At 34.0% G+C, this 13,926-nt stretch overlaps 1 protein-coding gene across 3 annotated transcripts in view; it reads right to left on the bottom strand.

Moving 5' to 3' along the window:
* Positions 1–13,926, bottom strand: part of LOC148954466 (uncharacterized) — a 55,577-nt gene that overhangs the window by 1,780 nt on the left and 39,871 nt on the right. For all 3 annotated transcript variants that reach the window (XM_089087105.1, XM_089087106.1, XM_089087107.1), the window contains exons 8-9: positions 13,641–13,819; positions 3,911–4,154 (exon numbers count right to left, since the gene is read on the bottom strand). In XM_089087105.1, coding sequence (XP_088943231.1) covers positions 3,911–4,154; positions 13,641–13,819 — 423 coding nt within the window. The remainder of the gene's footprint in view (positions 1–3,910; positions 4,155–13,640; positions 13,820–13,926) is intronic.

Raw genomic sequence — 13,926 nt, forward strand, 5'->3', positions numbered from 1 at the left:
TATATATATATATATATATATATATATATATATATATATATATATATATAATATATATATATATATATATATATATATATATATATATATATATATATATATATATATATATATATATATATATATATATATATATATATATATATATATATATATATATATATATATATATATATATATATATGTACACGTATTTTGTTTCTGCACGTATTTTGGCAGCAACTTTCTCAAAATGCCTTTGAAACCAACTTGAGACTTCGGAACCTACTTTTAATTCCTAAAAACATCTAATAATAACATTGCACTACTAATTACCGATTTTCATATGTGTATTGGAATAAATTAATTTAAAATTAGTTTCTTCAAAATTTAGTGTTTCAACGTTAAAGCCAAGTTTCGCGTTCAAGAGAAATCTGACTTGTCTACCCGTGAAAAGATCTAATGTCGCTTATGTTTCTATGTTCTCTGGAGAACTCGCACCTCAGTCTGGGTTTTTATAATGAATGAGATAGGAAAAGATCATACTGCCTATTATATATACAGTAACAAACAAAAAGTAACAGATATTTTAAGGAAAGTAAATAAAGTTTCGGGTTCTCATTCTTTTCTATATAATACTCATGTTGATCAATTTCTGAAGTTCGTATTCATATATTTCTTATAAAAAAAAAGTTGATTAAGTTAGAAAAGTATCTTTTTCCACAGCATAAAAATACTTCTGAAATTCGCCACTCGATCGCTAGTATCTTTTCCTTTTTACGCTAAGGCAGGGGTTCTCAAACTCTGGTACGCATACCCCTTGAGAGTATGCCAAAATTTTTAGGGTGTACGCGGCCGGCCAACAAAAAAAAAATAAAACAACCCTTTAACTCTAGGACTGGCAGTTTTATTTATACTTTAGCTATAGTTTACTTAGAACCGGTAACTGAGAAGGGGTACCTAAAATGTTTTGTCGGTAAAAAGGGGTACAGTGTATAATTAACTTTGAGAACCACTGCACTAAGGCATCCCTTTTGTCATCATTTTTTTACCCACATGAAATGTATTCTGTAACCTAACATCTTTTTAATCGGAGCGGGTGATGTTCTCTGTCCAGATTTCAACCACATCATGGAGTTACAAATCTATTTCGATGATTGTGAGGATCTGATTAACAGAAAACAAATAAGAAATATGAATCGTAGAAAATGCGAAAATAACCGAAATAAGTTGAATAATTTTAATAGTAGAGAAAGATCTCAAAAAGAAAGAATACTTCCTATTTCGATACCACAACACAAACGTATTTAAATGCGGCTGTGTCCTTAGATCTATCACCAGCATCAACAGAAAACAAAAACAGCACCCATAGAATAGCCAATATACTTATCAGAACCACCACCAGGAAATTTCCAGGGGGGGGGGGGCATGCGCTACTAGAAGCATTTTTATTAAGATTTAAATGTGATTATTTTTCATTTTTGTGGTTTTTCTCAATATCTTCTTTTTCCTAAGAGGACGCTTTGCACAAAAAAAAAATCATTCTGGTTTTAAAGAGCCCTGAAATATGTTGCCATATTCCGATTCTATCCTTTCCGAGTCGTTTTATTAGTAAGAAGCTTCTTAGCTCAAAGGAAGCACTCTGATGCCTGTATTGTTGTCTGATTTTGTATAGTAAGTAAGTAATAGTAAGTCAGCCCTGGACTATTACAGCCCTTACCGGCGGTGCTGATCTCTGTTTCATGTTTAATTTGTTTCATGTTTCATTTGCGCTTTACTGAAAACAAAATACGTTTGAAATGTTTTCACCTTTCTTACTTTTTTAAATAAAAAATTATCAAAACCTTAAGGAACAAATGTCAGTATATGTCAATTTAACTGACAATCCACGGTCATTTGTTTGTTCGTTTTTTTTTTCAGTAAAAGGTCTTGAGAAGGCATGGGAGTTATCAGCCCTTCTCATGTTAATTTTTGCTCTTTTTAAGTTTGATTCGGCTATTTATTGTAATTAATAAAAAAAACTTTTTTTACAAAATATGATTTTCAAAGAAAAGTAAAGAACACCTTTAAACCAAAAATGAGCAAAAATAAAACCAAATAATCCACCAAGCGTGACACCACCACAAATCAGCATAGATAAATAAATGAAACCCAAAACGAACAGAAATTACAATAAAAAATCGAGTCAAACTCAAAACGAGCAGAAATTAACATAATTTTTGGCTCAAAACCCCTATGCCTTCCCAAGGCCAGAACATAATTTGCACATTACTGAAAAAAATATAAATGTTTTTACTTTTACAACTTTAATAAATCAAATAATATTAACATTTTGATTACTAAATATCAATATATCATTATATGTATATTAAACTGACAATGCACATTCATTTGTATTTTTCATTTGTATTTGTAAGTCGAGAACACCAGAAAAGAAAGAAACACTAAAATAGTGGTTAAGGAAAGAGTAATTACCAGATTATGATTAACTTCATAAGTGGTGTATCAAGTGTCTCTGCACTCAATGGAGCAACTGACACATATCTACATTTTTATTTGGAAAATGTAGATTGTAGAAAAGATTGTAGATTGTAGGTAACTACAAAAATGTAGTTACCAAAAATGTTACCAGAAATGTAGAAAAGAAAAAGGAGGAAAAACTACAAATAAATATAAAAAGCAAAAAAGCATGAAAAAAGCAAAAACATCTATCCATCAAATTTAGCATATCGGAGAACCCTACTATAGAGGTTACAAGCTTCTATCTACAAAAATGTGTAAATTTTGCAAAAGGAAATGCAAAAGAAGGTCGAGAACACCAGGAAAGAAAAAGAAACACTAAAATAGACAAGATATATGAAAAAACAGAAAAAAAGTTGTTTGCAAAAAGTTGCCAGAATAAAGTTACCAAAAAGGTAGAGAACACCAGAAAAAAAAGAAACACTAAAACAGACAAGATATAAAAATAAGAGAAAAAAGTTTCAAACCTACTATACAGATTTCAAGCTCTACAAAAAAAATGTGAAAGTTTGCAAAAGCAAGAAGGTGGAGAACACCAAGAAAGAAAAGGGGGAAGATATTGCATATAGAAAAAAAATGCATGAATATAACCAAAAAAAAGAAAATAGCAAGAGCTGGATAAGAGGATTGTTAAGACTAAGACAGCACCTCATTAATTAAATTCGAACTCCATTTTTCCAAAAGAGAGCAATAGGCTATCTGTTACAAGATACGGACTAATTAACTTCCGGCTTCTAAATGATCGCGGTAACCAAAGTAAAAATTTGCAATAGCATAATTATCCATTTTGACTCTTTTCATCTCGGTTTTACCTTCAAGCATATGAACCCTAGCACAATACAGCACCGAACGATCACATAAAAAAAACTGCTTAAGCGCTGATAATAATTTCTGCTGGTAATATCATTATCAGTAATTTTTGAATGCCCAGTTTTAGCTTTGTCACGTCTCATATACTCAAGTTAAAAATAGTTCCTTTTTAATTTAAACTACATGACTAATAGAGAACGCCGGGAATGAACGTCCTTAGTAGAACCTCCTAATAAAAGAAAAATTATAGGAATTCGGATATTTTTGAGAAGTAGATAGCTTATACTACTTCGCCATTTAAGAAATATTGGTTTTAATTTGTATTTTTCAAATCCTAATCGTCTATCAGGTCTATTTTAAATCACCCGCGAAATTACATATTTCTGCCGGAATTTACCATTAAATTTGTGGTATTCAGTAATTGCATTTCCGGGGAAAAATAAAACGTGGAAAAATAATCACAAGCCACAAATGGTGGCAGAAATTGGAGAACTGCTACTTCTTATACTTGCAGCAGGACCAGCCGTTTTCCACCTCACCTGACATCTGAAATTCTAATGTTTCGTGTAGGAGAGACATGAATAGAAGAAACAAAAATTACCTTGGAAAGGAAAATTCGGTTTCAAAAGAATGTTTGGAAGGTAGAGCTTCAACAGCGATTCCAGCAACAGGAATTATTTCCCTTTTGACATCCTCATATTTAGCTGACGGTTGCGCTATGCCTAGATCTATGGATGCGGGAACGAAACTCTCAGCGACATCTTTATTAACAAACCGCAGAGGATTTAAATAGCCACTGATGATAGAATCGACTGTGGGCTTCATCTCTGCCAAAGCGTTGCGTGCTACGAAAAAAAACGCCAATTTAGTCTAGATGAGATCGGAGCACTTGGGGATTAGTAACCCGAACCCTTACCATCATCAGCAAGAGCAAAAATCCTAGAATTAAATTTTGCACTTCCATGTGGAGAAACTTAATTTTTCGTACAGCAAAAATCAATTTTTTACTTTTATTTTTTTTTTTTTTTAGTTTTGTGCGTATAATTTATCTCTGATCGTATGAATTGGCAATGAAATTCAGGTAACCAGCTATAATGGCGAGGAAGAGGGAGGCTTGGGGTCACTGGAGAAGGATAATTAACAGTGCAAGAAACTCGTGCCAGCATTAACCCACCCGACGTCGATACACTGAGCACTTTTCTCCATTTCAATCATTTTTCGTTTTTTTGGCAGCCTCTTGACCCCCCCCCCCCCAAAAAAAATATCAACACACAAACAAACTTATCAAGCCATCAGTGGTTGAAACAGTAGAAAACAATCTCTACCCCTGCACACTCTACCTAATTTGTAATTTTTCCTCTACATACCTTTCAAGTCCCCCCCCCCCCCACACAATACAAACAAAAAAGCAAGCCAGTACCGTTTTGAACATTTTTCTCAGAAAGTTGCTGAGAGGTTATCAAATTTAATAAACTATGCAGAGATGCTAAGTGGAGACATATTTAAATAAAGCGAATTATTGAGGAATACACTTGAAATATACAAACAACCTTAAAACACCAATTCAAATTAAACTACTAGTACGATAAAATAAAATTTCAAAATAGGGATAAAATCCCTTTTAATAGACAGTGTATAGAAATTCACAAAAATACCAGATATTTCGGTCACATATACAGTGACCGTCATCAGTAGTAAAACTTTTAATAGACAGTGTATAGAAATGTGTAGACACTGTAGACAGTGTATGACGGTCACTGTATATGTGACCGTCATCAGTAGTAAAACTTAGTTTTACAGTAGTAAAACATCAATAATAAGTTTTACTACTGATGACGGTCACTGTATATGTGACCGTCATCAGTAGTAAAACTTAGTTTTACAGTAGTAAAACATCAGTAATAAGTTTTACTACTGATGACAGTCACTGTATATGTGACCGTCATCAGTAGTAAAACTTAGTTTTACAGTAGTAAAACATCAGTAATAAGTTTTACTACTGATGATGGTCACTGTATATGTGACCGTCATCAGTAGTAAAACTTAGTTTTACAGTAGTAAAACATCAGTAATAAGTTTTACTACTGATGACGGTCACTGTATATGTGACCGTCATCAGTAGTAAAAGTTAGTTTTACAGTAGTAAAACATCAGTAATAAGTTTTACTACTGATGACAGTCACTGTATATGTGACCGTCATCAGTAGTAAAACTTAGTTTTACAGTAGTAAAACATCAGTAATAAGTTTTACTACTGATGACGGTCACTGTATATGTGACCGAAATATCTGGTATTTTTGTGAATTTCTATACACTGTCTATTAAAAAGGATTATATCCCTATTTTAAACTTTTATTTTATCGTCATGGAAAGGCAGTGTGGTCTCCGAAATTATCTACTGCTAGTACGAAATAAGGACTTGCAATATACCATTCAAGAAAATTGTTTACATCTTATATCGTCTAGACTCAACAAAAGGATTTATTTTGTTGAGGCTTCGACGAGATTCCTGAGTTCTAATGCAATTGAAACTTCACAATGGAACTAGAAGGTTCAGGAAAGCTGCCTTTCTTGGATGTTTCGCTTACTCTTTTTTTATAAAAAATACTCCTAGCCTTGAATTTTCTATATACAGAAAGCCGACCCATAATGATCGGTATCTACACTTCTCGTCAAATCACCCTCCTTCTGTTATAAGAGGGGTAATAATCTCTTTAGTCGATAGACTTTTAAAAATATGTTCAAAATCATGTAAATTCTGAATTAAATTATATCGAAGATATTCTATTTTGCAATGGCTACCCAATAAACCTTATTGAAAATCCCCCTTGATTCAGTTGTTCCAGCAATTGAGAAAAAAACTTTCACCACTCTACCATACATTTCAAAACTTAGTGATAAACTTGGAAATTTTTTTAAATAAACACAATCTCTTTGTTTCTTTCAAAAGTGAACAAAAAGTTGAAATTTTTTTTCAATTCAGGAAAAGATAAAACTGACCATATACTGGGTAGTGGTGTCTACAGAGTCCCGTGTTCATTTGGGAAATTTTACATAGGTAGGACCCATCAACAACTTGATGAAAGTATGGATGAACACAAAATTTTAATAGATATGTCTCTTAGATTGGGAAACGAAAATGATAATTTTTATTCCGCATTGGCCCTGCATATTTTCGAAAATCCTACACATCTTGTTTTATTTTGAGGAGGCAACTTTAATATCTACTGTAAATAGCCTACCGCAACCTTTTAAAGAGGTAATTGAGATAAAAAATATATATAAACAGAAATTTGACAATAAATAGAGGGATCGGAGACATTTCATTAAGCCCAATTTATAACAATTTAATACTAAAAGACTCAATTGATGTTTGCAACCAATCAAATATAAGAGAACGTATTTGTATACCTAATGAAAACCGAAATTGCAGACGAGCAAAAAGTATTGCGAGATAAAACATTCTTGCCCAATTTCTTTGGTAAATCTTTTTTTCATTGGTTTTGGCTTGGTCTTCCCTTCAGTGTCCGTTCGGATTTTTTGTAGTAAACTTCAAAAGGCTAGACTTTTTTTTTTCGTTTCTTTTTGTTTTCTTTTTTTTTTTTGCTTAGCACTGAGGACGACTTGGCGGAGATCCTTGTCGAAATATTTGCTTGTTTTTCATCTTCATGTTTGGCCACTGGCTGACAAAATCCTCGTTTCCTCACCTTTTTTTGGTTTTATTTTTCATTTATTATTTCCTTTCCTCTCTTAGCTTCATATGTCATGTATAGCCAGTGTGGTCTTAGAAAGTATCTAAGTACTAGAATCTAAACACAACGAAATATTCTGTTGGATATGTTGAAAAAAGAAAGACGAGAAATGCCATACAAGAAAAAACTTCCCTAACGGGTTTATACATTGAATAGCTGGTGTTGTTAGATTTGCAACAAGATGATTTGGTTCCATATAGTTTTTCAATATAAAATACCATTTTGCAATAGAAATCACTTAAACTCCATTCCTAGAACTTGATTCAAATTGCTTTTTGTCAAGCTGATATTTATAGAAAATCATCTTAAGCTCTGTAATATTCATTAAATCACCCAACCCATTTGTCTGCATTTATTTGATTATCAAGATCGTTCTTCTTTTTCTTCACCAAGTGAGCACTTGCGATCGTTCTAGGAGGTTCTTTACAGTACAATATATATGCGGCGTGACAGTATTTTATGTAGCCGGCTAATTAAATTATAGCCGGATAGTTAAATCACACTTGCATCACTGCACAGTTAAATCACTTCACGCTTGCATGCAATGTGCTCTCAGAGCAGCATGCAAAAGATCCAAAAAAGCTGCGAAACTGCTAAAAACCTTACCTAGTCACCCCTAACGTCAAGAAATTGGTAGAAGAATTTAGCCCACTTTTAGTGAGTGTAGAACTGAAAAATTTCAGTCCCACATTTGAAAGCTGAACAGATTTGGGGATTTTTTTTTTTTTTATTTTTTTTTATTTTTTTTTTTTTTTTTTAGTAACAAATAAACTTTTTCAATGTCCTATTCAGTTTATTATTTATAAAGAAGATCTAAAATAAATAACATAACCATGGGCGCCCATAGGCTGAATTTTAGGGGGAGGGGCTTACCTGGTCTGATCGGCACTCCCAGTGCTATATAATTGAAATCTCAAGACAAAATATCATAGGCCGCGCGATAGCGCTGCCTAATTAAAGAGCGATGTGGGCATAACATATTGTTTTGTTTTTTAGACCAGGGCACTTCTTATGGAAAAAATATCATACAAACTTCAAAAAGAGCTTGTGGAGGGCAACCAGCTCCCCCTTCGCGTCAATCACTTCCTCAAACACATCCAATCAAAATTTTCAGATAGCCATTTTCTTCAGCGTAGTTTAAAGGACCGAAAATTATGACTTTGAGAATGACAACCCCCCCCCCTCCCACACACACACACACACAAACAACCCTCAGAGCACGGATTGTAAGTTATGCCCTGGGGAGATATAAGGTTTTGTATAGAAAGGGTGGTTATATAAACCTCAGAGGGGGTTCATTTGACTGGTAATCAGAAGTTCTACTAGCCTTTTTAACAGTCAAAAGTGATTGGAGGTCACCCCCCCCCCCGTACACCAATCACTTCCCCAAACACATTCAATCATAATTTTTTAGATAGCCATTTTGTTCAGTGCAGTTAAAAGGTCCAGAAATTATGTCTTTGAGGGTAACACCCTCCCCCCTATATAACCCTCAGGGCAAGGCTTGTAAGTTACGCCCTGGGGGTATAAAGGTTTTTACAGAAATGGTGGTCGTATGAACTTCAAAGAGGGCTCATTGGATTGGTAATCAGAAGTTATAGTGCTATTTTTAAGATTCAAAGCGATCAGAAGGCAAATATCCCCTCCCCACACACACGTATTTTCCCGAAAAGTATCTGATAGAAATTTTAAGATGGCCATTTGTTGTCGTAGAAACTTCGAAAAGGGCTCATTCGGTTGGTAATTGAAAGGGATAGAACCCTCTTTAATAGTCAAAAGTGATTGGAGGGCAACCATCCCCCCCTCCAGAGTCAAGTTTATTGAAGGGCAGCTACACCCCAACCCCACGTCATATTTTCCGCAAATGCATCTGATAGAAATTTTAAGATAACCATTTGTTCAAAAATAGTCCAAAGATCTTATAACATGACCTTTCGGGTTGACTCAACCCCCCAGAGTATGGGGATAAGGGTTTTAAGTTATACCCTGGGGGGATATAAGGTTTTTATGAAGAGGTGGTCTAGTGAACTTTAGAGGAGGCTCATTTGATTGCAAATGCATATTTCTAGTTCCATTTTGAGAGTCAAGGGGGGGAAAATACTCCCCCCCCTCTCTGATATCCTCTTTTCCCCAAACACATGCAATCGAAATTGTGAGATAGCAATTTTGTAGCCAATATTTCACAGAGAATATAAAAATGTCTTCAGTAATCAAATATAAAAAATATTTAGGGGGACGTTGAACTACATTAAAACAAACTATGACCATGTGGACTTTTAAAAAGGTGACAAAGCGATATCTCAAAAAAAACTTATATCATTAAGTTGGACCTTTGAGGGTAAGTTGTGCGGGATTTTCAACTAGCCAAAAGGCACAATGTGTATACTTTCAAGGAGGCTTGTGCCTCTTTAAAGAGGTGACGCACCACAATGTTAAGCGATTTCCGGTCCTAACGGTCGCATAGAGACGGCGGTGATCGCATTTTGTAGCCTAAGCTCAAACTAAGAAACGTGAAAAATTTCACCCCCCTCCGGATTTATCTTCATGAGGCAAAGTGGGCCGGAATTTTCGAACCTCCCACCACAGCCCCCCTTTAACGTTTTTTGATCGGACTGAAATTTAGACGATTAGCTTTCCTAGGGCATGAGAGCTTATCCTGAAAATTTCAGCTCAATCCGATCACTCCTTCCCTGTTTTCCAAAAACCAAATATTCCCACTTAATGTTCATCAAATTATTTTTTTTTTGTTAGCCACGCCTACAGGCCACAGTTGGCAACGGATCTGGGTAAATGAGGACTCATTCGAAGCGGAAATCTACCTGTTGGGGCCTTTTCATATTTTCAGATCAAAAAAATATCCGCCAAATTTATATCTATCAAAAACCTTGTTTTCCTGTAAGAGCCCATGTTGATTTTTGAAATTCCTGAAAGCACAGTATTTCATTATTAAAATAGATCAAAATAGTCCTCTTAACCTGACAAGACCGACTGCAAGCTTCCAAAAATTCCAGTTCTTTCCCAGAAGGTTTTTTTGTCGAAAAACGAAAATCTTACTTTCTATTTGCTTGCGTCGAAAATAGATTGCAGACTAAAAATAAATTATCAACAGTCTCTGATGGTACAGTGGTTACTATTGTTGCCTGTCATGCGGAAGACCCAGATTCGATTCCCTGTAGGAGTAAATTTTTTATGTATAGAATTTAAAGTAGTATCTCTTAAATTTAAAGTTTAAAAAAGAAACTCAGTTTCTTTTTTAAATCCAATCTATTAAATACTTCGGCTCAACAGCTTACAGGTAAGTCTCCACTGCTTTGATAACATACAGTATACCCGCATGCTCGAAGAAAAGTTGAAAAAAGAAAATCTTAAAGTGCATTTGATTTGAGTATTCAGGAATTAAAAGCCTTAACAAAGGAATCTTCAAAAGCGGGGGTTTTGGGGGGGGGGGGCGGTAGCCCCCCACTTTAACTCCTGACACGATCAGCTAACAGTTAGTCAAGCAATAATAAGTAATAAACTGTACAAAAACGTGCAGAAATTTTTTGAAAAAAACTACGTTTTCTAAAGAGTTAAAGAGGCTGAGTCATAAGTTCGAACCTTAAAACGTACAAGGGATTAGGAGGTACAGTTGGAGGGCTGCCGCCCCCCAAACCCCCGATTCCGTATATGAAAGGGGCTGTGCCCTCCTCAACGCCTCGCTCTTTACGCTAAAGTTTGACTTTCTTACAACTTTTTTTTTAAACAATAAAAAATTTAGCGTAAAGAGCGAGGCGTTGAGGAGGGCACAGCCCCTTTTATACACGGAAGCGTGGGTTTGGGGGCTGGCAGCCCCCTAACTGCACTTCCTAAGCCCTGTACGTTTTAAGGTTCGAACTTGTGACTCAGCCTCTTTAACTCTTTAGAAAACGTAGTTTTTTTTTCAAATAATTAGTACTACAACTACAGTTACTGTAACTAGAGACGCTTAGAGTATTAAGGTGAAACTTACAGGAAGTGTTTAGGGGGCGTTCCAATTAAACGAAAAAACTGTATACATGCATGTTTTCAAAAAGGCATATAAGCAATATCATAGGCAGCACCATTCTATCATAGCTAGATTTATCATTGAAACATTTAAAAAAGCTAATTCGATTCAAAATTAAAAGTTCTAGGGTCCTTTCTAAGAGTAAAAAGAGATTGGAGGGCAATAAGCCCGTCCCTCGAGCTAATTTATCTCCAAAACACATCCAGCCAAAATTTTGAGACAACTATTTTCTTCAGCATAGTAGAACGGTCCAGCAACTATGTCTTTAGAGACATTGGGCATGTCAAACCCCCACAAGTATGTCAAACTATGGATTCTTATAGAAAAAAAACGAAAAGATATAAAAAAAATTTCATGAAAATGACTGTCTATAAAAAATGAACAGAAATTCATCTAAAAAAACAAGATTTTCAAAGAAAAGTAAAGAGCCCCATTAAGCCAAAAATGGGCAGAAATGAAGTCAAGTAATCATCCAAGCGTAAAAATACCACAAATCACTATCAATAAATAAATGAAACTCAAAATGAACAGAAATTAGAATAAATAGCAGGGTCAAACTCGAAACGAGCAAAAATAACCTTAGTAGGGCAGACAACCCCCATGCCTTCTCAAGACCAGAACATAATTTGCGCTTTACTGAAAACAAAATATGTTTAAATGTTTTCAATTTTTTTTTTACTTATATAAGTAAAAAACTCTTGAGAAGAAATGGGGGTTGTCAGCCCTAGTAATGTTAATTTTTGGTCGTTTTGAGTTTGACTCGGCTATCTATTATAATTTCTGTTCGTTTTGAGTTTCATTTAATTTTTGATAGTGATTGTGGTAGTTTTATGCTTGAAAGATTATTTGACTTTATTTATGCCCATTTTTGACTTAATAGAGCTCTTTACTATTCCTTGAAAACTAATTTTGTGTAAATTTTTTTAAATTAATACAAATATATGACACCGTCATTCGCCAGCCCGCCCATGAACATAACTTAGTTTATTAAAGTATTTAAATCAATAACATCATTTAAACGATTAAAATATCAAAAAAGGTATTTTACAATGAAAATATATAAACATATTTTTTTAAATATAAGGGAGGAGAGGGGGACAAGTTCCCTATCCTGGATCATTCCCTTCCAGTGAGTGTAGAACTGAAATCATCAATCTGACATTGAATTCCTACAGGCAAAAGGGCTATCTTAACATTAGCCCTTTTGGGCTTTTAGCTAATTAAGGGCTTTAAGCTAATTAGCACACAGGTACTTCACTGAAGGAATACCAAGGAAACAAGAACTGGGCTAAATACTGTTAAACTGAAAATCATAGCACAGAGCAAAAGAAGAAAAAAAAGTTAGTTACTGCTGATTACCAGTTCACACACTATATTTATATACCTATAGTATAAGCCTTTGTCTTCAAAATCACCAACACATATCACACATTGGAGAAATCTTTTTCCAGCATTGCAGATATTTTTTTTTTTAAGTTTTCACTGATATTAAGTATTTTTCCAAAATCACTGCCTTTCTATGACGAAACAAACAAAGAGTTCCAGTATATCTCTATTGGAATTCTTATCTGTTTCGTCATAGAAAGGCAGTGTGGTCTTGGAAAAAATACAGGCGTCGTATACATGGGGATGATAGACCAAGCAAATTTATAACTGTAAATTCAACACCATTTCATTAGTAATAAGATGAAGAAGAAGACTGTGCCACCTAAAGAAGAAGAAGAAGATTAAAAATTCATCTTTCATTTAGGCAATGTAAAAGAACTCAAGACTTTGAATGAACCCAGTTAATGAACCATCTAAGCCAATGGACCGGAAACTATCTGTGACCTGGAAGTAATTATTTTGTTCTGTATAAATATAGTTTGTTTTAATTGTAATACTTTAGTTTAGCTACTGAAGATAATTACTGATGCATGTGATCGAAATATCCAGTAATTTTTGTATCTGTTTTTCACTGTGTAATAAAAGGACCTATCCCAACTGGAACTTTTATTTGTTTCGTCACTGGTATTCAGTTTTGCCACTTTTTTGGTGGAAACTCTCGATATCAATTTTTTGTTTAATAATTATTCTGAAGAAGCACAAGCAAGGCTAGGAACCTAAATGATTTGTTATAGACTAAAACATAAATATTCCACAAACCACATTGACTTGACATATCATAAAGAAAGAAAAACGAGCAAAAATGAGGTTTCTAAAGGCCAAATGAAAAAACTGACAAAACACAACAAAGTGATTTTATTCATTTGATGAAAAAATTTTATATTCATTTAAAGATGAATTTTATTCATCTTTTAATTTTTTTTCATTGGTTTTTTCACATTCACATTGACTTTCCACGTTTTATTTAGTTGGTTTTTTCTTCAGTACTCTTACTTATCATATTTTTTCGTTTCGCGCTGAAGAAGAGAGGCGTTTGTCCCCTCGAAATATTAGTTTTGTTGTGTTTTGTCAGTTTTTTCATTTGGCCTTTAAAAACCCCATTTTTGCTCGTTTTTCTTTCTTTATGTAATATTCCACACTCTTGCTATATCTATCAACCTTGTCCTTACCTTCAAAATTGCCAGCAAACGATTCCTGTCGAATGGCTATAGATTGGAAAAATCCTTGTGCAACATTGTAGAAGTTTAAATGAGCACTAAAAGTGGGGCCTTTCACAGATTTTAATGGAAATTGATCTGAGTAGTTTTTCAGCCATTTTACTACTTTTCTCAAGTGTCGGACAAACATACTGAAACAAACAATACTATTAATCATCTGTAGCGTAGTTACAAAACTATAATTTAAATAAATTATTAAATAATTTAAATAAATTTTTATAAATTTTTTTATAAAATT

This window comes from Artemia sp. Qi Xiang Cuo, chromosome 3 (genome assembly GCF_049724085.1).
Source record: "Artemia sp. Qi Xiang Cuo chromosome 3, ASM4972408v1, whole genome shotgun sequence".
Lineage (NCBI taxonomy): Eukaryota > Metazoa > Arthropoda > Branchiopoda > Anostraca > Artemiidae > Artemia > Artemia sp. Qi Xiang Cuo.